General features: G+C 41.8%; 1 protein-coding gene across 15 annotated transcripts in view; it reads right to left on the minus strand.

The window, feature by feature from the left end:
* Nucleotides 1-26209, minus strand: part of MARCHF8 (membrane associated ring-CH-type finger 8) — a 109526-nt gene that overhangs the window by 4497 nt on the left and 78820 nt on the right. For 14 of the 15 annotated variants that reach the window (XM_067025154.1, XM_067025156.1, XM_067025155.1 and 11 more), the window contains 2 exons: nt 16324-16374; nt 1556-1638 (listed from right to left, as the gene is read on the minus strand). In XM_067025154.1, the coding sequence (XP_066881255.1) occupies nt 1556-1638; nt 16324-16374 (134 nt within the window). Of the gene's footprint in view, nt 1-478; nt 1325-1555; nt 1639-2468; nt 2491-16323; nt 16375-26209 lie in introns of all 15 variants that reach the window. The other variant, XM_067025157.1, reaches the window with a different exon arrangement.

A 26209-nucleotide genomic window follows, 5' to 3' on the forward strand; every position in this document is an offset into this window, starting at 1 on the left:
TGGAGTTAGGACCTGGGCAGAGGTGGCTGCATCCAAGTTAAAAGGAAGGAAGGAGCTGCTGAAGAGCAGCCCTTCCCCATGCACTTCGTGTTGCAGGTGGAGCGAGGGGTAAAAACGAGGTTGAGAGGGGAAGCCAATGCTTAATATCTAGACCATCAAGCTGGAAGACTGGAGATACTATTTTTTCTTCCACTTTCCTTATGTAAAAGCTGCTTATTTCTAGTTGAGAAGAGTCAGCTTGGTCTTTAATATGTGTAGCTTCTTCCTCTTTTATCATCTATGAAACTATCTTGGGACCCATGTCATAAAAATTGGTTTTTCAAATGATACCAATAATCTATTCTGGAGAAAACTATTAATCCGTAATTGTGTACAACTGCCTATTCATTTTCCTGAAACTTCACATATTAAAGCAAGATGAGGCCATGTAAGTGTGGGGAGCAGAGATGGCCAGAATGGTGGTTCTTGGCAAACCAACCTGCAGGCATCCCCTGATGTGGACACGGGAGAGATGGGGGGGCCCTTTTCAGAGAGAGGGGAAGGACCATCCAGGTCACTGTCCTTTTCCACCGAGCACAGGGGCGCCTGCAGGACCCTGCTCTTCGGTTTTGTGGATATGCTGTCCTCAAAGACGTCATCATCTCCTGTTTCGTCGGAGCAGAAGCCCGCGCTCCCGGCCAGCCCGCTGGAGGACTTGGCGGGGTACGGACCGGCAGTGCAGCTCTCCAGCTCGTGGAACCCGTGCAGGCTGCTGGTGCTCAAGCCGTGCGACAGCGAGAACAGGTACCGGAGCAGCCACCGGCTTCTGGACACGGCCTCGCCATCTGCCTTCTCGTCCAGAGGCAGGACGTGCACGCCCCCCTTGTCGGCTCCTGCCTCTGAGGCCGCTGAACGATTGGCGGAAAGGGATGAAACACAAGAATGTTTGGAACTGCCAAGAGGTTTGCGATTCAGTGTTCTTTTTTCTTTCTGGTGGAGCCTGTTAATACTGAGACACGGGTCTTGAGGGAGTATCAGTTTCCCTTCAGAGCAAGTCCTCTCTGCATAGTCAAAACTTTCCAAAGCATCTGGGGCCTTCTCACCCACATCATTCAGGGATTTTGAGAACTTCAGTGTTCTTCTGGCTTTGGTATTCTTAGCAGGCTTCAAGGCCTGGACCCACTCTGAGCCATGGGAATTTCTCTTTGATGCCTGCAATGTGTCCTGACAGACAACTGTCACAGTGAGCCCTTGTGTCAGAGAACTCTGGCAGGGAGGAGCTTTCAAGACAACAGCAGACTGCACGGGACTGTGGTGACAACACTCAGAAAACACTGCACTGGAACTGCACGCAGAGAACAGTGGAATAAAAGCACAGAAAGTAAAAACAATTTTAAAAGAGAACAGGCATCAAAGTGCAGAAATGAGACTTGCGTGGTACCTGGTGAGCAAACAGCACATTAAACCAGGTTGATTGTTTAGAGCAGAGGCATATGGGGAATCAAGAACCTGCAGACATGAACGCTCATTCCTGAGATGCACATGAACCACCACAGCATGTGAAGCAGAGCATTACCTGCAGATGTCTTGATTGGAGGGCGTGACAGAAGTGCGAGAGAAGGCGGACACTGGAGCGGATGCCACTGAAGAGCCCCCAGCCTGCAACAACACACCTCCAGTCAGTTTTCAGGAAAAGCCAGGGGACTGCAAACACCACCTCCTTGTGAATGGCAATGGGTCTGCCACTGCCCATTGCTCAGTGAATAGCACGTATCAGGTCCCTACGAGCCAAGGTAAGAACAAACCAAGCAGCACTCTTTCTTTCTCAGCTGAAGGTAAAAGTGTAGCCAAGAAATATTTGAGACTCTGAAACAGAGTCAACCTCCTGTTGACTCTCTCCTGGAACCATCAACCTGTATATTCAGTGGTCATTTATCTTCTAAGCACCTAAACTTAATTAGTTCATACATAAGTCAAGAAACCAAGCACCGTAAATAAGGTACATGCAAATGCAAAAGAAACATGAGGCACCTTCCCTGCCAGTCTTGCTTCCCCCACCCAGCACTCTTTAACCTGGTACCTGGGATCATCCTCGTTGAGGCTGGCAGAATGTGAGAGCCACTCCTCCCTCACCACCTGGCAATTGGTCCATGAACCCTCACTACCCTGCCAGCACTCTTCATACAAAGGGAAGACTACCTGAGCACAGGGCCACCAACCCAGAGCTCAACCCCGGGCCCAGGAGTGGGCTGAGCACAGAATGCTCCCGAGTCCTAATCTTGGGATTATGTATTGAGAAAATTATCAAGAACATGTAAATGTGGAAGAAAGTATAGCAAGAGGTCATGAGATAGAGCAGGGGCTCTGAGGGGTCGTGAACAAGCTAAAATTAGAGAAAAGTCTGGGAGGGTGAGGAAGTACCACGATGGGAAGAGAAGTGGAGGAGAGAAATAGGATCAGGGAGCACAGCTGGGCTGAGGATGCATGACCACTACTAGAGGGTCCCCCAGCCTCCCACTCCAGCCTCTGGGGGGCCCTTGCCAGGCCTCATCAAGACTGACTCCTGAGATTCCACAGACCTCTCAGCACCCTGTGTGTTCTTCCCCACTTAGGACGGTTATCCTGAGGGACAACTCAAGGGCCAAGGGAAGACAGTACTGTGAGTCTGTTTTCAAGAGCAAGCTGACATCTCCTCCCTACCCTCCCCAGGCCCAGTCCAGTGGCCCTCAGCCCTGTTTCTTGATTCTGGAGAGCCCATCTGGCTCCACTCTTGCTCAGTGCCACCCCCAGGATGTACTCTCATCCTGGCACTCCAGCTGTGGGACCACGGACTTGCATCAGCCACCAGAACAGCTCTCCCCACCTTGCCTCTCCAGCAAATTATACCAGCCTGGGAAGAGCCAGACAGAACTGGCACTCTGACTGAGGTGTCCACTGGATGGCTACTCCTGCTCCCCAGCATGGGGATGATACATCATTTTAAACCCAGCTTAACCTAAAGAAACTTGATCCAAGAAGTTACATGGTATCATGCTACATGTATATACTAAAATTATGCAGCATTACTCAATGAGCACATCTTCTGAGTCACCAAAGAATCCATATTTACTTTAAGTGAATGTGCACGGGAATGTTGGGCATATTCTCCATAAAAGCATTGCTGGTCAAAGTTCTTAAGAATCTAAAGTTTATTTGGAGCCACAAAAAAGACATCCCTCCAATAACCTTGCACTACTTGGTCATGATTCTTTCTAAAACAAATTGGGGGGGGGGTCTCAATATTATGCTGCTACGTTCCCACTGCACAAGCTACCCACCCTCCTCTGCTTTCTCCTGTGCCCTCCTCCAAGGAAGCCACCACGGGCTCCTCTCCATTCTCCTGAGGTGAGCACACAGGGCCTTTACTGTTAGTCACTGCACGGAGGCAGGCTGAGGAGAGCCACGCTAATGTCCCCAGCTCCTACAGTCAGCCTGGTCTCTGATATACAGCCCTAGCCCCACTCTGAGATGAGGAGCCTTCTTAAACTTCTTGCTCCCTTCTTTAACTTGTGAGGGTGACCAGCAGCTCTGTTCAGCATCCATAGGCAAGGCCACAAGCTGGTCATGGTGTAGAAAAGTGAGTGTCGTCACCATACCTCCCCAAGTAGACCTGGGAGGAAGGGAGGACAGGAATGTAAGTTCACGCCCTTGTCCCTCACTGCTAAGAGGTCAGCTCTCCTTCCTCTAGGTTGCTGGGTCAAGCTTAGTTGCTTGGACTGAGGTACAGAAGGAAGTGCCCTCCCCACGTGAGGAAGGGAAAAGTACACTGCTCATCAAGAAGACGGGGGCAATACCTAGTTATCTCCTTCCCTGTTACATTCTAAGGACAGGAGCCTCTTGAAACCACGCATACTTTCCTGTATTCTGAAGGGAAGGCAAACCCTGTGAAAGGAAAGTGGGGTCTTATCTGGAGAATGAGGCCCTCCCAGGATCAGTGTCTTTGAAAGGGGGCAGGTCTCAGATGGGAAGCTGAAACCAAGACAAAATGGCCTCTCACTCCTGTTCTGAACCTCAAATAATTCATGTGAAAACGGGAAGTCCAGGGTAACGATCACATTATCACACATCCGTGATGGCAAGACTCAGTGGTAGAAGGGAAGAGCCTCAGAGCAGAACAAAACCTGCATCGAGGAATCAGCCAGACTATCCACACACTTGACATCTGTGATCCCTTCCCCATGAGTTTCCATCTCAGGTGTGTCACGGGGACTCACACAGAGTCATGTCTGTACTTGCAGCAGACTGGCAGGCCTGCGGGATGGCGGCAGCCCCAAGCCCCTGCTCTGTTTGGGAAACAGGAGCAGCCTCGGCATCCTCTATCTGTGCTCCTGCCCTCACTTCATCCTCTCTGATCCCACAAAGAACATCACGAGACACATTCAGCAGGTAATATCCAAGCCTCAACAAGCCTCCCAATAACAGAGAAAAAGTCTCCCTTCTTCTTAGGTCATGAGGTTACAAGGAAAATTTTAAAACCTACTTACTGTTGTTTTACATACATACAAACCAACAAATGCCTTATCCCGGCTCCTTCTCCTTAAGAGTGAGAAAATGAGCAAGATTCATGGGGCCATCACAGTCCCCGTAGAGGTTCCTTTTGTCACCAGCTAAAGAGCAGCACATGCTGAGAGTTCAGGACCAGTCCTCATGTAGAATGATCATCAAAGCACAGCGACAGCAACAGCAACTTTAAAGAGCTTAACTTGTTGCTGGTATCAGGCTGAGTAAAATCTGTCAACCTACCAAGGAGGATTTAAAAGTCTGGCCTGATCAACAATGGCGACGACAAAATGAAGCCAAGAGCTTAAAACACAGTTCCAGGGTCCAACCAGGGAGGTCAAGACAAGTCAAGGGGCTGGCAGTCCCCTCTCAGAGGCTCGGGCCAACAGCTCCCCAGCTCCTCCTGAGAGCAGGGGCAGGGTGACATTCGGGAGGCTGTGCTGGCTCAAGGGAAAAGGAGACTCTGTGCCCCCCGCACAAAGCCGGAGAACACCCTCTCCCCTCCACGAGGATCAGACCACACAGGACTCCACAGTTACTGATAATAGGTGTAAATGTTCATAACGAGAAAATTCATTTGTTGAGAAAACTTAAGCCCTCTGTTCCTGAAGTTCTTTGTTGGTTCTCAAACAAGAGGCTTTCCGGTCATGAAAAAGAATGTAAAGCAATCTCACTACAAAAAAAATTTTCGTAAAAATCCCCTCTTTTTAAGATGTTGTAATCAATTATGCCAAAACAAACCTCTGGATTCTGTCTAGGCCTAAATCCCAGTTGCTTTTATTTCTTAGGAATGACATGTTTGTTTTGCTGTCCTCAAGTCACTTAATGGTTGTCTTTCCTATCAACCCACTGTTTTAAATGATTTTATCAAGACTGCCAAAAACATATAAGGAATAGAAAAGTTTCCATGTATCCCTGGTAGAAGCTCACATGTCCCCACCTCTGTTTCCCTTTACTGTCATTGGGAGGCCTGTCATAACAGACTCACCAAGCAGAGTTCTCAGTCAGTCTGTGGCAGGAACTTACCAATTTGACACAGGAGGGGACTTCCTCCCTGCAGGACACCAGCTGTACCTTCCGTAACCCTACCCTTCCCCGCTTGCTTTTTTTTTTTTTAACATCTTTATTTGAGTATAACTGTTTTACAATAGTGTGTTAGTTTCTCCTTTACAACAAAGTGAATCAGTTATACATATACATATGTTCCCATAACTCTTCCCTCTTGTGTCACCCTCCCTCCCACCCTCCCTATCCCACCCCTCTAGGTGGTCACAAAGCACAGAGGTGAACTCCCTGTGCTATGCTGCAGCTTCCCACTAGCTATTGCTTTTTGCTTCACTTCCTTCCCTTGCTCCCTCCACTACGTTACTTTCCAACCTCCCTCTCAGCCACTTCCTCCTCCTCCTCTATGGCAAAACCCCACTGGGCCCTTTTTCATTTACCAGCAAAGCCACATTTAAAACATTTTGCTCCCTAACAAATGTGAATCAGCCCATCTGATCTTCATCAACAGATATGGGGCCACAAGAAATGGTCTGGTTGGGCTTGTTTGCTTTTAGGCCAGAAGGAACTTGAGGAAGGACTAGAGAAGGAGGGCAAGATGCAAAGAGGGCTCGTGTTTACAACGGACCTCAAGTTAGATTTATCAAATCAATGACTTAAAAAATGGGAAAGGAAATACAGATGGCTCTTAAAACATCAGAAGATGCTTCTTGACTTCTCTCACAACAAGAAATACAAATTAAAGCTCCAATGAGAAATACCATCATCATCAACAACAAAGAGTTTTTAAAAAATCAAATACCCATGTTGGCAAAAGTATGGGGTAACAAGCATGCTTACACATTGCTGGTGGGAAAGCAAATTGGTAAACCTCCCTCCTAAGATGGCAATTTTGCTGAGAATTACAAATGCATGTGCACTTTGTCCCAGCAACTCTTCTTTTAGGAATTCATCCTCACACATATGCAGGAAGAGGTTTGTACAAAACTGTTTGTGGGAGCAAAGGGTTGGTATAACCTCATTGCCCATGGGCTCGTATCTGATTGTGTTAATACTGGTACAATGATAGAAAGGAACGTGGGCAATCATTAAAATAAGGGAAAGCTCATTATGTGCAGTAAGGGGTATATGGAGGGAACAGGCAGAGAGGAGAGCCACACCATGCATGCTGGCATGTGCAGACTATCTGTCAGTGGCTCCCAATAGTGGTTTCCTGTGAAACACAGAAGGAGAGCAGGGGACCCCGGGCAGGAGGGACACTGACTTTTCATGAAGACCCTTTCCAACCTTATATCACTTAACCATGAACAGGTATTTCCTAAATACAAATTTTTAAAGTAACATGCAACTGAAAGTCTAAGAAGTACAATAAAACTGCACAACCAACTGTAATGATTTTCCAATTATGGAAAAACTGGTAAAGAAATTGATTTCATGGGTCATGACCTACATTTTTAACAATGAAATAAAATAGAACTCAAAGTGCATCTGACATGATGATTAAGTCTTTGGGGGAATTTTTTCTTTCCATTGTGTGTGTCAATGAACTGAGTTTCAATGTAAAAACTATTTCTTACAAAGGATCATGGTCAACATAATTTGAAAGTCACTGCACTACTGTATTTCTACCAAAAAAAACCACAACAAACAAACAAAAATATCAAAATAAGTAAAAGAAAAAGAAGATGGCTAAATCAAGAAAGCATGTTAGGGACTTCCCTGGTGGTTCAGTGGTTAAGACTTCTCCTCCAATGCAGGGGTTGAGGGTTCGATCCCTGGTCAGGAAGCTAAGATTCCACATGCCTCGCGGCCAAAAAAAAAAAAACCCAAAACATGAAACAGAAGCAATATTGTAACAAATTCAATAAAGACTTTAAAAATAGTCCACATCCAGAAAAAAATCTTTAAAAAAAAAAAGAAAGCATGTTACATTGTCAGCACAGAGATTTTGAAAGTGAAGGGCTTTGACAGCTATCAAGAGAGAGGTTTTTCCTCTACAAAGATGGCATTTGCCACCTGTATTAGATTTTTATTACTATGTTAACAAATTACCACAAACTTAGTGGCTCAAAACCACAAACGTATCATGCGACAGACAGTGTGACAGGACCCTTTGCTCAGGGTCTCCCTTCTTTGTGGAGGCTCTGTGGAAGAATGCACTTCCACGTTCATTCAGGTTGCTGGCAGAAGGCAGTTCCTAGCAGGTTTAGGACTGAGGACCTGTTTACTTGCTGGTTGTCAGCCAGGGGCTGCCTGCATTCCCCATCCATCCCTCCCCATCTTCAAGCCCACTCTTGCTTCCAATCTCTGCCACCAGCCAGAGAAAGCTCTCTGCCTTTAAGAGCTCATGTGATTCCATTAATACAATGATCTTGTCAGCAATGTCTCATCATAGCGACAGGCTCTGGGCATCAGGGTGGGACATCTTTGGGGGGCCATTTTAGAAATTCTGCTTACCAGACCACCTTACCTTTACTTTCTGCTCAGGAGGTTACTAAATGCTACCGCGCTCCTGCCCCCAAACCAAGAGAGAGTGATTGGGTCCTTACTGCTGCTCAGCAGGCAGGCCTGACTTCATATAATAAAGACAAATAGTCTCACTTGGTGTTTAGACACTGCAGTGTACAGACTGAGACTGCATTTCAGCAAACCTTCTGCTTAGTGCAGAATTTCCTCTGTGAAAAGAAATGCTTCATTAAGAGAGAATCTGATTTCTAAAAATAAACACCCAGTTGTATTCAACTTCCAAAATGATCTACAATTAAAGAGGAGAGGCCAGTTCTGTGACTGCTCTGATACACACATGTTGACTCCTGATGAAGGGCTGGGCCAAGAACAAGCTTTGACAAGAGCAAATAATTGAAACTGACCTCTAAAAAAGTCAATATAAAATACATACAATACAGAATTCATGGAGGAGAGTGTACAATAAAAACCACTGAATTCTAAAATGATTTCCATTATAAATGACTCTAAGCTTTGTCTAGTGAGTAGCACTAACACTGAATTCTTTTCTTTGGTGCCCTTTTAGAGAGAGTTGGAATTATGTGAATAATAATATGTCCCCAGCATAATGAGGGGCATATGTCATAGCACTACTACAGGGAAGACAACAGCTGAAGGGACTTTCTCATGGCTCATCTTACAAAGCAGGTCTTTAAGCTACTGTTGGGAATATTGCAAACATAACTTGTTTTCAATAAACTACACTGAAGACAATGATTTCTGAGCAAAGATGGCTTCACATTCCCAGAAACTGTAAGTGTAACCATATAAAGGCCCCCAAACCACCAGAAATACCATGGTGAAAGGGCTGGGTTTCTGAGTTATTTAGTACTCAAAAGGACCCTTTACTACTACAGACTTCCTTTAAATATTTAACTTTTTTTAAATAAATTTTTTTTTAAATTTTTGTGGTACGTGGGCCTCTCACCACTGTCCCCTCTCCCATTGCGGAGCACAGGCTCCAGACACGCAGGCCCAGCGGCCATGGCTCACAGGACCAGCCGCTCCGTGGCACGTGGGATCCTCCCAGACCAGGGCACAAACCTGTGTACCCTGCATCGGCAGGCGGACTCTCAACCACTGCGCCACCAGGGAAGCCCTAATAAATTTTTAAAAATAAATTTATTTATTTTTTTGTTGCGTTGGGTCTTCGTTGCTGCATGCAGGCTTTCTCTACTTGAGGCGAGCGGGGGCTACTCTTCGTTGCGGTGTGCGGGTTTCTCATTGCAGTGGCTTCTCTTGTTGTGGAGCGCAGGCTCTAGGTACATAGGCTCAGCAGTTGTGGCACACGGGCTTAGCTGCTCCATGGCATGTGGGATCTTCCCAGACCAGGGCTCGAACCGTGCCTGCATTGGCAGGCGGATTCTTAACTACTGCGCCACCAGGGAAGTCCCTAAATATTTAACTTTTCAAATATAACTGAAATGCATTTTTATTTCCAATCATTCTTTGCGAAAATTCTGAGGTGGTAGCAAAAGCACTGGTTTTTGGCTCCAAAGTCCTCAGTCTGTGTGTGTTCCAGGGTCACTCCACTAAGCACACTACCTCCCAAGAGCACACCACTTGGAGCAGGAATTTAATCATTTAAAAAATCAGGTCAATAATCCACAGGGCTACTATGAGGATCAAATAAAATCAGAGATGCAGAAATGTGACACACACCATTCTTGGAATGTCTCCACTGTGAAGAAGGCTTCCAGGTGGACTACTACTGCTTGATGGTCTGCAGAGTAAACGTGCAGGTATATTTGTGATGAAATGCCCCCATTCCAACAGAGGCAACCACTGTCCACTCACTGGGATGAGAAAAGTTTCTGCCCAGGCTACTCACCTGGTGGGTGAACCTTTGGCCTGGGAGAACGTGATTGACAAGGAACACAGGAGACGAGAAAGATGACCCCAAACTTAATGATTTTTTTTTTTGCGGTACGCGGGCCTCTCACTGCTGTGGCCTCTCCCATTGCGGAGCACAGGATCTGGACGTGCAGGCTCAGCGGCCATGCCTCACGGGCCCAGCCACTCCGCAGCACGTGGGATCTTCCCGGACCGGGGCACGAACCCATGTCCCCTGCAACGGCAGGTGGACTCTCAACCACTGTGCCACCAGGGAAGCCCCCAAACTTAATGTTAAGGCTCTTCCTCTGAAGCCAAATGTGTTAGGTGACAAATGAAATCAGTTATCTCTTTAAGCACATGCCCTCCCCGACCCACAATCTAAAAGAATATTCAGAGACCTGCTTGAAACCCCTTTGCTGGCCCCAACGCCCCAAGCCCAGCCTCCCTCTCTGCTCTGCGACTCGGCATTGGTCACCGAGCACTCCACAAGCTCTTGCTCCGCCTGGGGATGCTCCCACACCCCACCCAGCACAACTGGCCCTTCCTCAGGTTTCTCCTCAAAAAGGGCTTTTCACTATTATTCATTGTCCTTGTACCCTGTTCATTTCTTTCCTGGCACTTGTCAAAGTTTATAAAAAGATGTTACTGGAACAATATGTTCACCAAGAAGCTGCTGCTGTTCAGCCTTGCACAGTGCCTAGCACATAGGAGGTGTTCAATGAACACTTGTTGAATAAATAAAACAAGGACACTCTGGAGTAACTGTGTCTCTTTTAATATGTCTAAAACAGAGGTTCTCAAACTTGTTCGTCTCAGGACCCCTTAACACACTAAATAAATGGAGGCCCCCAAAGAGCCTCATTCTTATGTTTATGTGGGTTACATCAACCACATATTAGAGATTTTTAAAACACAAGACCACCAGCACACATTCTATTAGTGTCAGAGAGAAGATGCCATCTTGCATGCCACTCAGTCTCTGGAAATTCCACTGTACACCTGTGAGAGAATGAGAGTAATAAAAGCAAATAATGTCTTCGTATTATTATGAAACCGGTTTTAACCTTCTCCCTCTCCCTGCCAGAAGATCCAGAAGCAAACTGAAAACTGTTGGTCTAGAGTTTCAAATTAAACTGTAACCAGTCAGAAGGCTAAAAAAAAAGAAAATATGGTCAGTCAATCTTTATAAAAGGGGAACCAAATAGCAAGACACTGACCATGGAGCCCCATCAGGACCCAAAGTGAAGCAATGTGGTGTTCATGACACACGTGAAGCAGGCTGTTACCACTTGATGCCATTCAACTCCACCAATTCATTCTCCTTGTTTCTACTGCATGAAAATAAGTATCTTGTCTTTGGGATAGTTGTTTTCTTCAGTATAAATTAAGAAAGGCACATTCGTCTTATACTTAACCCATAGGTCTGAGTAACCTAAGTCTGTCACTGGTTAACTCTGTATTCAGAAGCAGAGAGAAGCAGGCCTTGGTCCTGACAATCACACCAAGGTGTGTGGTCAGCAAGCCACCATCCTAAGGCTGTATTTACATCTGACATGTGACATTCTGCTGTATCTCACTCCTACCTAACGGCAACATTAACTAGAAAATATTCAAGAGCTCTAGGAGAGTCAATGCTCAAATTCATTGAGGTATGCTTGCCAAACAACAGAACAGCAATAATTTTAAGTGCTCATTAAACATGTCCAATCTGACTTCTACCCAGGAATACTTGATTAACCAGAGGCAGGCACATAATGTTCATGGTATCTGAATAAAATTATGCAGAGCTCTAAAATATTCTGCCAGGTACCAGTCTTCAGCAACTGCTGGAGCTTAGTGAACTTGCTTGGCTGCAGGGAGGAGGGCACCCATGCTCCAGGCTTCATGATGGATGTCTAGCTTGCCACTGCCATCATCCTGTGATAAGCGCTGCCAATCATGAACTTGTTCAAGAAATTGTGTCACCTGGACCAAATCCAATTCCCCGAGTTGAATAAGAATGCTTCCCTCAGGGTAAACTAACGCCATGTCTGTGTGCTGCCCTTTCCTGCACATAAGCCTCCCTTGAGAGGTATCAACAGAGGCTCAAGAAAGCCCAGCTCCCTCAGTGAACCTGGCCTAGGCCAATTCCTTGTATTTTAAAAAATTCCATTTGGACAGAATTCGTTCAAGCCGCCTCAGGGAGTTCTAACCTTCCTCTAAAGGGTTTTAGGTCAAAGTACAGTGGTCCTCACTGGAATGGTCCCAACCAACACAGCTCCAGGGTTTACAGGTACCTTGCAACTGGGTGGCCATGACAGCCATCACTCCCAGTGACCAAGGCTGCAAATACCTGCCTTTCATCTTTAGCTAAAGAACTGGATTTCCCAAGAAGGTGACAAACCAGTTTTCTACTACAGTTTAACCCCATTCTGGCCAGCTCCTTTTTACCTTTTATGTCTTGCTTTAAGTATCCCCTCCTCAGCCATACCTTCCCCGAGCAGCCCTTTTAACTTTGGTTCCTCATAATTCTGTACCTTAGCCCCTTTTCTTTCACCTTCATAATAATTCTGTCTGCAAGTATTTTATGGCACTCTGCTTATTCCTCTCTTCTCTATTTAGTTCAGCATTCAAAGCATAATGTCTTGCACACAGTTAAGTGTTGGACAAGTCTGAACTCACGCAATACTCCTGAACGCTGCACTTGTATACGTTACAGATGAGGATACTTTATGCCATGTGATGAGACAGCTTGCAGGTGGTGGGCAGTGGTGGTACAACACCCCTGGACAGGGAGTCACGTCATCTCACCCTAACATGGTAGGCCTTCCAGGAGCAGCCTCCGTTATCACCCAAGTCCCCCGAAGGCTGTGTCAGTATCTCGCTGCATTCCCCCCACCAGCCCGTGCTCCAAGTCACCCTGGGAGTGAAGGCCACCTGTCAGCCAGAGGCTGAACATCACTCCTACAGCAGAGACCCTACCTCTACCCCTTCCCCTCTCTGCACCACACAGCCTCCCAAACCCCCTTGTCTGTCAGAGCTCTAGTTCACAAAGGGCAGAATCAGGACCAGTGGTGGGTGATAGAGTTTAGGTGACACATCGAAAGAACATTTTGTACTAGTTTTTTAACAGCAGCATAATGCAGACTGCAGGTGACTGACAAATGTGAGTACAAACTAGCCTGAAATCCAGCTAGAGGCTGAGTTGGCAGGAAAAGTCTCTTGACAAGACAGCAGAGATCTGAGGTAGCATAAAACATGTCCATGGTCTGACCTTTCTTTGTATCTTCCATCTCAAGGGTATGAAGCATCTGCTTAAGTATGTTTGCTACACTGAAGATAAGAGTTTTACATATATTGGCCTAAAAGTAGCCTCAAACAACAGGCTCATTTTATAAATACAAGAAAGAACTGCATTCTCAAAAACAAGTTATCTTGCACAGCAGTCCTGCCCTCTGTTCTGCAGCCCCATTTAACTGGTTCATGCCTAACATATTTAAGGAGGCTCACATTTTACAACAAAATTTCATGCTGAGGGGATCACTGGGAAGTTAGTGGTGTGAGCACACGAGACTCCCCACTCCTGAGGTTTTCTTTTGATCCCAGTTAAGTGTGCAGGAACTCCTGCTGTGGAAATGCAAGAGACCCAAATCTTCTTTCTGCTCTGTGGCAGAAAGCTTTGAGGCTTTCACAGTACCCCTGTTTCTAAGGGTGTGAAAGTGTGGAGCTAAAACTTCTTTTTCAGAAAATTCCAACCCTGCCTACAGGAAAGTTCCCTGTCAGCAGCCTTGTTTGTTTTGCTCATCATTTTATGCCAGCACCTAGAGCTCAGTGCCTGGCACAGAGAACACACAATAAAAATGTGTGCAAGAAGAAAAAAAGGAAAAAGCCAGAGTTTTGATTAGATTTCTTAATTTTCACCCCCAGGTGATATTTATCTTAAAGCATATACAGGCATACTTCAGAGATACTGTGAGTTCGGTTCCAGAGCATTGCAATAAAGCCAGTCACACAAATTTTCTGGTTTCCCAGTGCACATAAAAGTTATGTTTATACTATACAGTACTCTATTAACTTTGAAGTAACATTATAACTAAAAAAAAAAAGTACATACCTTAATTTAAAAATACTGTTAAAAAATGCTGATCATCATCTGAGCTTTCAGCAAGTCGTAGTAGTACCATCAAAGATCACTGATCACAGATCACCATAAAAATATAATAATACTAATGAAAAAGTTTGAAATATTTAGTGAATTACCAAAACATGACACAGAGACAAGAAGAGAGCAAATGCTGTTGGAAAAATGGTGCCAATAGGCTTGCTCAATGCAACGTTGCCACAAACCTTCAGTTTGTCAAAAGCACAATATTTGAAAAGTACAATAAAGTGAAATGCAATAAAACGAAGTCTGCCTATGGTTCTGTCTTTGATCAGTAATGACATAATAATAGCTACCATCAATGACTATCCTGACCCAATCAAACTAAGATCACCAGGGTTCAAACAAGTTTGACAAGAGTCAGTTTACTGATTCACTGCAATGCGGAAGCTGTTCCATGGCTCCTTGCAAACATTACCCCTAAGTCTCAGAGCAAGCCTGAAGGTTGTGTAATTACCCTAATTTTACTCATCAAGAAATTAAAGTTCAGAGGAGTATCCTTCCTCAAAGTCACATGGCTAGAAACCCTTGTCCACCTAACCCTCTAACACCCTCACAGAGCAACTCAGAAGGCCCATGCCCCAGGCCTGTGACAAGCCCATCAAATGTGCCTCTAGACATTGTAAGCCATGAGTTTACAAACTTTTTTAACTATAGGAGGAAACTTTCCTTCAAAATAAAATCTTACTAAAACCATAAACAAACAAGAAACATATATCTGAGGCACAGGATAATAACATCCTTCAGAACTGCTCTTAGCCATTGGAGAAAGGCAATGAGTGCTACTGTGTGCTTTTAAAATGTTTAATTCAACTTAACCAGACAGGCCATTTAGATCTATGCCTTCTTACTTTTCTCTATGCTTACATGTTGGACAGCGCCTTCAAAAAGTAGTAGGGCAAAACTGGCCATTTTACTCAGACAGTAATGATCTACCACTACACAGTTCTATAGCTCCAGTATTCCTGGCTGAAGGAACAGCAAAAGAAAAGAAAAGGAGGTTGAAACAGCAGAGAGTATTTGGTGAAAGGTATTTATATGAGGTGGCTGAAGCTAACCCCCACTGGTCTGGGGGAAGGTCAGGTCAGCAACGAACCAAGAAGCACTCTGTAAATGGCCTTTAGGCACACTAAGCACTGTGGACTTTTCTTTTCATGCAAAATTCAGTGGCAGAATGACATGATTAGATCACAAGTATGCCTAAGAACAGATTGATTAATGTCTTAAAGGATTTTCTACATTCTACTTTTAATTCAAAAGTATACTATAGAGTGATGTGAATAAAAAACATTTGGCATATAATGTCACTGTTTATTTTAGAGAAATTAAGAGGCCTGAGACAGCAGGATAGGTTTTGCCACACTATTCAGATCTTCCTGTCAGGATCTGACACAGACATGGAGAGAAAATCCATCTTTGCAAGGAACCTTCATAGACACACCTGTATGGACAAGGGGTTGGCTAGAGCCCGTGTCTAGGCTGAGAGATGAGCAATGCATGGGAGCACGCTCACGGCATGGGAGACACCGTCTGCTGGCTCCGGGGTCACCCCTAGCATCTGATGTGCTCCCAGCAGGCTACTCAAGTGACTACCCCACAGGTGTATCAGGTGCTGTTGGCTGCCGATTCACCCCTCTGCCCTCCTTTTCCTAGCCACGTTCCAGCTGGCGGGGGTCTTGTGATCCAGTTCTGGCCAGTGAGATGTAAGCAGAAGTCAGGCAGCTGAGGGGCGCTTCTGGGAAAGCTTTTGCCTTCCTGTTGAAAAGGGTCACTCTCAGCTGACAGACCACAGCCAGGGTGCCTGGAGGTCCAGCTCCTACCTTGAGATCAAACATGAGGATGACAATGTGCCAAGGAAGGTGGCGCAAAGAAAGCAGAAGGAGCCTAGGTCCCTGGCAACATCTGTGAGCACTGCGTCAGCCCTGAACCATCCACCTCCCCAGACATCTTGTCATCAGAACAACAGAAATCTATAGTTATTTAAGTCGGTAGAGTTGGTTTTTTATTACCATCAGGCAAATGCATTCCTAATTGAGGTGACAGATTCTTTGGTGACTCTCTGAGATTTCTTTTACCTGAAAGTAAACAATTTCTACTGGAAGAAATGGGGTTTTCTCCTATTAGTCACTCCCCCCAACACACACTCAGAATTGCCTCACTAGAAAAATATAACTGCTATATACCTCACATGATCCCAGAGTAGATTAAAGTAATGAACTGATAACTTTATGTCTTTAAAAGAGAAGAGTGTAAACATATGCCAGGTATAAGAATATAAAAACCCCAAGCTACAAAAATAACATATTTCAGTGGCACTCTACCTTAGAAATGTTACTTGAATGACTCATGGAATGTCCCAAAGTCTTCTCATGCTGCAAGAAAACCAAACAGGTGTTAAGTATCAAGCTTTGATTAAAATGGGCAAACAAGTAATTGAACATAACAATCCTACTAACAAATCATTCCCTCAACTAGAATTTGCTGTGCACAAACTATTATGCACCAGGCCAGCTATGAAATACTGGAGAATCTGGCAAAGATTAACAAAACAATAGTCCTTGCCCTAAAGGAATTTATTAACAAGAAAAGAACAGGAATTTGGAAATAACTGTAAAAATAAGACAGCAGTAATAAGTATCTTAAGAAGCATTCAAGTGGAGGTTCAGAAGCAAGAAGCTGCGTGTTCAGTTGTATACCACGTGGTCCATGCGATGAGGAGCTGCTATAAGATGTGGAAGAGGAAAGCAGGACAGATGACCCCACCCAGGCTGTCTGGCTGCAAAGTTTTGGGTACTCTGCAGGGATACTGCACAGCTCACACCTACTCCCTCAAGCCTATTTGTCCTCCTGGGTTAGAGAAATCTGAGAGTCCTGCTAGCCTCCTCCTTCTCACACTCCTCCACCTTCAAGTCACAAAGTCTTAAAAACAAATTCTTCCTCCCTAATATCTCTCAATCTCAAATCCCATCTCCATTTCCTACTGTCAATGCCTTCGTTTATGTTTTCTTCATTTCTTCTTGTAATTCTACCTGTTCTTTCTGCTTTTAAATTGACCTCCCTGATACACAATTGTTACAGACTGAATTGTTAACCTCCCACCCCCAATTTATATGTTGAAGTCCTAACTCCCATTACTCACAACGTGACTACATTTGGAGGTGGGAGTCTTTAACATTGTAACTATGTTACAATGAGGCCATTAAGCTGGGCCCTAATCCAATATGAATGGTGTCCTTAGAAGAAGAGGAAATTAGGACCCAGATATACACAGAAGATGCAGGGAGAAGATGGCCATCTATCTACACATTAAGGAAAAGGGTCCAGAGGAAAAACCAAACCTGCTGACACCTTGTTATTGGACTTCTAGCCTCTAGAAGTGTGAAAAAATAAATTCCTGTTGTTAAAACCACCCAGTCTGTGGTACTTTGTTATGGTAGCCCTAGCAAATGAATACAATAATATTCCACACTATAAACTTCTAAAAACAGCAAATGCTCCAAATGTAAATTTGATTTTTAAAAATAATAAAGTAACCTTCCCTGAATCCACTCAGGCTTGCTCTAAATCAAATGAGTTAAATAAAAAACTATTACAAATGGAAGAGATGATCTTAACGTGTATTTTAAAAATTATCTATTCTCTTTTTCAGTTCACATGCCATGCAATAACCATGGCAAAGATCAGAGAAGGTTGAGATGTAGGTAAAATTCTTTGATCAGAAGGAAGTACAAAGGAGCTGTCATTTAAAAACTCCTTTGAGGAAGAGCTGATTCCATTCCACCAAGGCTCTTCTTAAAGAAAGCTGGCCACCAAGAAAATTTTGACTTTCTCCTTCCCCTCAATCCACCAAATCACAGACTTCCTTGACTTCTGTACACCTGGCTCCTGAATACTGGATATGACTAAAATGATGATGAAGAAGTGTTTCAAGATCTCCCAAGTAGCCTGTAGTCAGCACATGTTTTGGCAATGTTGTCTTCTTTGTCTTTATAGCAATGTGTTTGTGTAATTTGGGGAATAATTTTATTAAATTCTCCCTTACTTTATAAATCTGAGCAGGAATAGAAGTTCAAGTCTCTTAAATGTAATACAATACAGACAGTGCTATTAAGTGTTTAGTCTCACAGAATGTTTCTTGGTCTTAAGCTCGTCAATTAGAATAGTTATAAAGGAAAAGAAAAAATTATAAAGTGTGCTCAAGGTGTTGGCAATATATCACCAAAATCTACCTCTCTCTGGGAAATGAGTCCCTCTGTCCACAGAAAAGGAAAATTTATAATCATTCAAGTTTCATTTATGAGTCAAGAACGTACTAGGGACAAACATACGACACTGCTGTGAATCCGACTTAAAGGCTCATCTGCTGGCGATTTACTACTAAATTTTAATTTAGTCTACTAAATTAAAACAAAGGTACCATATGCTTTGGATTATTTGTACAGAAAACCAATTATAACCACTATCAAATTACCTGCTACCTTACAAGAAATGGCCAGTTTAACACCATCTGGAAATCTACAGAAAAGTTCTGAGCAGCAATAATTCACGTCCTAGACCTTCTGACATTCATTATTCCGTAAAGAATGGTACTGAGGGAGAAGCCTGGCTATTAAGCTAGGTAACATTATAAATCCAGGCTGAGATCTAAAAGTTGCTCTTTACTTTGTGAACTTGAGAAATAAATTTAATGATGTAAAGCCTTTATTCTGTCTTCCTTGTTAGAACAATTCAATATTTTACATGGTAAAATCAAACAGCCAGGCCCAGAAGATACAGATGTTTTAAAGGCTGAAAGCTGTCAATATTTGGTATTGCTTCTCCACTACTTGGCAGGATATTAACAACTCAGTTTCAAAAGATCATATTTTTGGTTTTTTTTCCCTTAAACACTGCTACATTTATTTGGACTTACTGAAAGGAAGCAAATCCCAGGACTCATTCAAGTCAGTTTCTCATTCATTCCATATTTATTTACTATGCAACTGCCATATACAAACAACTGTATCAGTCACAGAATACCGACAAAAATAAATCTAACTCCTAGGCCTGTGCCAATGTTAACATTACCACAGACGTGCCTTGAAATAGTGTTTCAATGAGGAATGTACATCTAGGGAAAAGGTGAAGAATGACATAAAAAAGCACATACGTAAATTACATCAGGTAGAGTGGGTGTCACCATTCTCTCCTACAGTCAGAATGTCAAGTTTCCGAATGAGAAGAAGGAAAGTTTGCCAAACATCAATGTTGAGAACTGGAACCAGGCATAACAAAGAGAAAAAGAGTTCCAATCCAGTTCAAGCTGAAACTAAACTTCAGTGCCTAAGTGATAAAAACCCTGGCAAATTATCTTCACACAGTCTCCAATATGTTCTGTCACTGCTCAGTGGGTCCCACCATCCTGTAACCCTGGGAAAGACGAGAGCCTCACTGCACCCTCCTTCCTCAGAGCGGGCAGGGAGATGTCACACTGCTATACTACACACCTCCCTCCCTGTCTGGCTCTCATCTCCACATCTCTTTATGGACTCTTTTTGTCTACATTAAACAAGAAGCCTCTTCAGAACACAGCTCCATGCCCTCTTCTCACTTATTGTCTCCTTTAGACCAGACCTTCTGAAACTTTGTGCACTTGAATTACTTAGGGATCTTGCTAAAATGCAGATTGTTAGGTCTGAGGTAGGTTGAGATTCTGTGTTTCTAATAAGCTCCCAGGTGACTCCCATGCTGCTGGTCCCCAGGCCACACTTTAAGATGCAAGTCTGATTCTAAATCCCAGGCCAGAATAATCCATAAAGGCTATGACTCATTTTTTATAAAGCAAATCATGACTATTGAAAAGGTAAATTTCTGTGTAAAAGATGGCAGTGAGCTCACAATTGAGTTAATACAAATAAGTCAGTCAGGGAACAGATTGATAAATAGATTGGGAAAAACTGTTGGAAAAAACTGAGTCAAGGTGTGAGAAAGGAAAAGTTTTGTTAATGTAAGAAGTTACCCAATCACAAAGATAAAGAGAAGCTCTGTTGAAAAATATGGGACATTTCACAATTTAATCAGTCCTGTCAATGATTTTGTAAGTCCATATGTGACTCCAATAAAATGTACCTTGCGTGTACAGCCAAGACGCAGAGCCTACTGAGACCAAACATGCCCTGGAAAAAGCCCAGAATTAACAAGACGACAATGAGATGAGGTGTCTAAGCAAGTTTGGGGGACTCTGTATAAAGTAGTCAAACAAAAGAACTTCATATGGGAGTTTCCCTGAAACTCTAAACATGACCAGTCATTACACACACACACACACAAACACACACACACACACACCAACTTATGTGTAACAGACATGGGTAACTGTCTACCCAATATCCATGCCACCAACAGAACTCCAACTTTATTCTGAGCAGCAACAGACCCAACCAAAAGTTCTCACTTTCTCACACTATTTTGCAACAAAGGGTAAACATGTAAGAAAGTTCTCTCTAAAGATACTACCCTTGAGGGTTTCTGGGAAAAATTTTGCTTTCCTGAAACTGCTATTCCTTTCTCCAGCATTCCTCCTGCCCTCAGCCACCCTGGAATATATATGCCATGCCAGGAGGAACAGCAGTACTTTTGGTCTCAGGACTCCTTCACAACATAAAAAATTACCGAGGACTCCAAAAACCTTTTGTTTATGTGGGTTATATCTATTGACATTTACCATATTAGAAATTAAAACGGACAATTTTAAAAATATCTCAATTCATTTAGAATTAACAATAATGAACCAAATTAAAATAAATAACATTTCTATGAAAAACAACTATTTTTCCAAACAAACAACTAAAGTGAGGAGAGTAGTATGTTTTTACATTTTTATGAATCTTGCTATTGTCTAATGAATAGAAGACAGCTGGATTCTCATATCTGCTTGTGCATTCAATCTCCTCTGATATGCTGTTTTGACTAAAGTAAATGAAGACTATTTGGCTTTATGTAGTTATGTAGTTAGGAAAGCAATATGTATTTTAATAACCATGAAACAATTGTGGATATTATTCTTTGTACTACACAAAAACTCAACAGTTACCTGGCATTTAGACTCTGAAATGATATTAATGAACTTTCAATACTCCATTAAAATCAACTGCCCCATCTTTCTTAGAAACAATCTCTTAACCATGCATGACTTTAGAACATCACACCTTGGCCATTTAGAGATTATTGGCTCACTGAATTATGCAAATCTCCAAGACTGACACATTTTATTATGCAATATCAAAAAACTCCACACTATCATACAAGTGCTTTGCTCTACACTTTGGTATGCAGTAGAAATGATTTATACCAGAGATGCAAAGAAGGAATAACACATGACCTCTAATGAGGAGAATAGTCAATTAAAACTGGTACACATGTTAGAATCAGCAGAAAAGGGCATCAAAATACTATTATAACTGTTTTCCAAATGTTCAAAAAGTTAAAGATATTTAAGATATAAAAAACAATCAAATCAAAACTTCAAATGACAAGCAAACACTAAAAAGCTATACAAAGATATACAGTCATTAACACCACAGATAAAACAAAAAGGAATTCTTAGAAAGCATTTGATAGCAGGAAAAAGAGAAGATAGAGGGAGTGGGGTAAGAATACATGATTTCTCTCTGTATCATTTTTTACAACGATTTATGAATGTACAGTTATAATATAAAAGTTTAACTATATACACATACATGTGTATGTATTTATGTGTGTGTGTGTGTGTGTGTGTATAGTGTACAGTTTAAACACCCTAATTAAAAGGCAGAGATTTTCAGACTGAATAAAAAAGCAAGACATAACTACATGCTGCCTACAAGAAAAACACTGTAAATATGTAAATACAAACAGGTTAAAAATAAAGGATGGGACACCAATAACAAGATGACACTAATAACAAGATGACAGAGGTGCTGAGATCTGATTGAGACTTTAAGCAGCCATTATAAATATACTCAAATGAGCAATCACAACACTCCTGAAGTAAAATGGACTCAATAGCAGAGAGATGACAGAATAAAAGAATCAAGAACTTGATAGAAAAAGTATTCAATTTAATCAACAGAGAGGAAAAAAGATTTTTAAAAAATATGAACAGATCTCAGGGATCTGTGAAGCAAAACAGTCTAACAGTCCTATCAGTAGAATCCAAAAAGTAAAGAAGAACTACAGTGCTGAAAAATATTTGGAGAGATACTTGCTAAAATTTTCCCAAGTTTGGAGAAAGACATACACCTACAGATTAAAGAAGGTGAATGAACTCCAAAAAGGATAAACTAAAAGAAATCCATGCCCATGATATCATAATCAAATTGCTCAATTTGGGAAATAAAGTACAAGAAAATCTCAAGTTTATTATTTTATTTTTCTGCAAAAGGGGAATACTAGAAAGGCCTAATATTTGCTTTCAACTAGACACCTTTGCCCTGATTTTCCCAGCCTTGCCCTTCAGTAGGATTGGCTCCCACTCCCAGCTCTAGGAGTGGGAGCTGACTGGCCTAAAACAATCATTGTTGATAAGAGATTGCCTATCTATCACCACTTAAATCCATTTGGTCAATTCCCACATTAGGGTCTGTTACTTGCAACTCTCCAGGTCCTGGTGCCAAATTCTGTTACAGTTAAGTTGCTATCCATTTATTTGTTTCTAATCAATGGCATAGGCTGGTAACTAATGCCAGTCTTTTGGTCTAGCCACTGTCTGAGCTAGGAGGGAATTTCTGTTTCCTAGCAACATTCTGCCCCTACTCCTTGCCACAGTGAATGGTTGAAGGCCAATATAACATTAATTCCTTTAGGACAGTCAGAGCCATCGCTTAGAGCTATCCTATTGAAACCACATGATTCTATCCTATTCAAATATCCTGGGTGGAAAAACTGGGATCTGCCTGGAAGGGAGAGAACTTTGGCTCTCTACTATATCTGCCTTGATTTGTTTACATCTGGTAAATTATTTTCCATTGGGAATTTGGTTTTATGGTCTCATCATCTTTATAACCTCTGTATTTCTATAAATGGGTTAATGGGTAAGACTATAGATAACCTGATTTCTTAGTTTTTTCTGTTTGTCTATTTGTTCAGAGCTCAAGTCAATTAGGAGCTCATAGCCACAGGAAAGAAAACAACTCTTTGATACAGACCAATGAATTTTGTAATTTTATGTTTACTCTTGACCCACGACTGAAATTTTGGAATTGAAGCTATAAGCTTTGTGTCTGCATGTCTATGTGTCTGTAATTCAGAAAGGTCTTTAACTTTCATTGTGTGAAGAAGGTGTAATAACTTTCTACCTAGGGATGGTATTAAATTAATTATAAATCTTGTTAGATTATAAAATCTCTGATATTAAGGGACCCTAGAACCAGAAGTTGACTTATATAGGTAAGTACTTGTATAAATAGAATATTCCTAAAATTCCTAGAAAGTAGGGAAGGTGAAATTCTAATACTTTCAGTGCGCTAGATTATAAAAACATCCCTACAGAAACCAATTCAGAAATGTCTTAAGAAATCAGATTAACATAATTTAGGCAAATTTTTGGCAAATGAGACTGGCCTAATATTTACAGTTTAATAAACATAGCTATGTCTTTTCTGATTTATCAGTGTTAAGTATAAGCATAGATTTTTATTCTATCTGGGTATTTTTCCTAAACTTATAAGTTTTGACTGAAAAAAATACCATTACCTCTACCTGTTTAAGATTATGAAAAATGTAAATCTGTGTTTAACCAAATCCAATCATTATTCTGATGAATTTATATTTAGATGCCTAGAATATTTATAAGTGAGAATACTGAAACATTTATTAGTAAGCATAATTTTAAATTTACATACTTTTGCTTCATATTTCTATGTGCTACAAAGAGACTGCATCTCTGAATCTGTTAATCTGTTAAACGTGTTCAATTTTTGCCTCTACAAGACTTGTATAAGAATATGTGTAGCTATAAAAAGTTGTATTAATGCTGGATGTTAGCCCTGCTAGTCTGCTAAAATGATGGTGTGTGATAGCTCACAATTATCCACCCTCTAGTTTCCTCTGTGTAACAGAAGTTACTTTGGTTAAAAGTCAAAACTAACACATGTGAATGAGACCACTAGAAGCAATGGTGAACAAGAGGTACAACTTTATGTGTTCAATAATGATGGGTTTTTGGTTTATTAAGGGGAAAAAATAGTTTTGTCCTAAAATAGAAGGGCTGGTTATTCCAGAATGAGAAAGAAATTGTGAAGAACAAAACAAGAAAGTTGTAGAAGGTTTGAGGAAAGGGAATTTTATTTGCCGTAGCCCAAGCTGGCTCATTCTTCATGGGTTAATTAATGAGATTTCATAAAAGAGCTTGTAATTCCATTAGTATCAAATATTATGCTGATGCAAAACTAGAATTTTATTTTAACTGTTAAAATTACAAATTTTCTTGATAATTGGTCTTCTCTCAGTAAGAGGTTATTCTTTAACCTCTTTATTCTCAGTAGAGTTATTCTTTACCTTCTCTACAATATCCCTAGGTAACAGACTCTGTGTTTTATCAGATTAATTTTCTGTGCTTTTTATGTTAACTTTATTATGTCCTTGATTTAAGTAGAAAACAAAGGTTCCTCACTTATGAAAGAGTTAAATTCTTTACAATAATGTTACCTTCTATGCTTATTTTTCAAATGTTTATTGTCACTTTAAAAGGAGTAGTCACTGGGCTTCCCTGGTGGTGCAGTGGTTAAGAATCCACCTGCCAATGCAGAGGACATGGGTTCGAGCCCTGGTCCAGGAAGATCCCACATGCCACGGAGCAACTAAGCCCATGTGCCACAACTACTGAGCCTGTGCTCTAGAGCCCTCAAGCCACACCTACTGAGCCCATGAGCCACAACTACTGAAGCCTGCGTGCCTAGAGCCCGTGCTCAGCAACAAGAGAAGCCACCTTAATGAGAGGCCTGCACACCGCAAGGAAAAGTACCGCTTACTCGCCTCAACCAAAAAAAGAAAGCCCACACGCAGCAATGAAGACCCAATGCAGCCAAAAATAAATTTATATTTAAAAAAAAGCTAGAGTAAATATTAAAATGAGTAGTCATTGTTTCTCAGGTACCCATGATCAAATTTCTCTTTTAAATGTTCAAATCTCCTGAAAATTTTTGGTTTCTTGTCTTCACAAAATCAAATCCTAAATGTAAAATAAAATGAAATAAAAATTTCATGATATCTTTTGCTCCTAAACCTGTCTTTGAGATTTCCCAGGGGGGGGGCTGAAAAATCACAAAGGTTTATCTTTTCATCCTATAAAAGGAAAGGTACTGAGACTAACTAGGTTTTCTTGATTTGTTACTATTGATGAACTGCATGGGAAGAGTTATGAAATGAGAAGAGATCTGTCAGTACTGTGCTGTCATGATACATTTCTATTTATCAGAGTCCTGATGCTATTCTGTACTCTGTAGTTGTTATCAGACAGGATTTCTGTTATTTTTTTAAAAATGTTAATGTGGTCGCTACTTTACTTTTAATATTTGAATCTAGCATCTTCTAGGCCAATGGTTTTCAGTCGGGGATTCCCATCACCTACTATGGAGTTTCATTAATATACAGAAAGTTTAGGACCTATTTCAGACTTACTGAATCTCTTTACTTGACAGTCCTGATATATCTGTGTTGTATTCATGGTACATTAATGTCTAAGGATTATTATATCTGAATATTTTTTTCTCTGTAAAGTTTATGTTCATTCATTTTTTTATAAATCAGATGTACTGTTCATTGCATTCCTTAAATATAGAGTTTATTATGTTTATAATTATTTTGTCTAAAATTTGGGGGGGACTGACTTAATTATCTTGTTTTGCATGCCGAAGAAATAGCCAAATTTCCCTGCCAGTTACATGTTTCTTGAAATAAACTCTCTCATGAGACATTTCATTTTTAAAATTATCACTAATAGAGTAAGCATAGCCATTTTAAGTCTTCTGCCATCTACAGATATTTTCTGTTTGTTTATTTTAGTCTGATGCTTCCCTGAAAGCTCTTGCAATCAGCTACAGGCTAGAGGGCTGTGTCAGAGGCCCATGGAAAAGGACTATGCCAGGTACTTTTGGGTACAGGCTCTGATGGCATCATTTAAACAACTCTGAGACCATACCAGTGAACTAAGTCACAATTTCCAGAACTCTTACCAAGATTCAGTGCAAT

The sequence above is a fragment of the Kogia breviceps genome, chromosome 2 (assembly GCF_026419965.1).
Source record: "Kogia breviceps isolate mKogBre1 chromosome 2, mKogBre1 haplotype 1, whole genome shotgun sequence".
In the NCBI taxonomy this organism is placed as follows: domain Eukaryota; kingdom Metazoa; phylum Chordata; class Mammalia; order Artiodactyla; family Physeteridae; genus Kogia; species Kogia breviceps.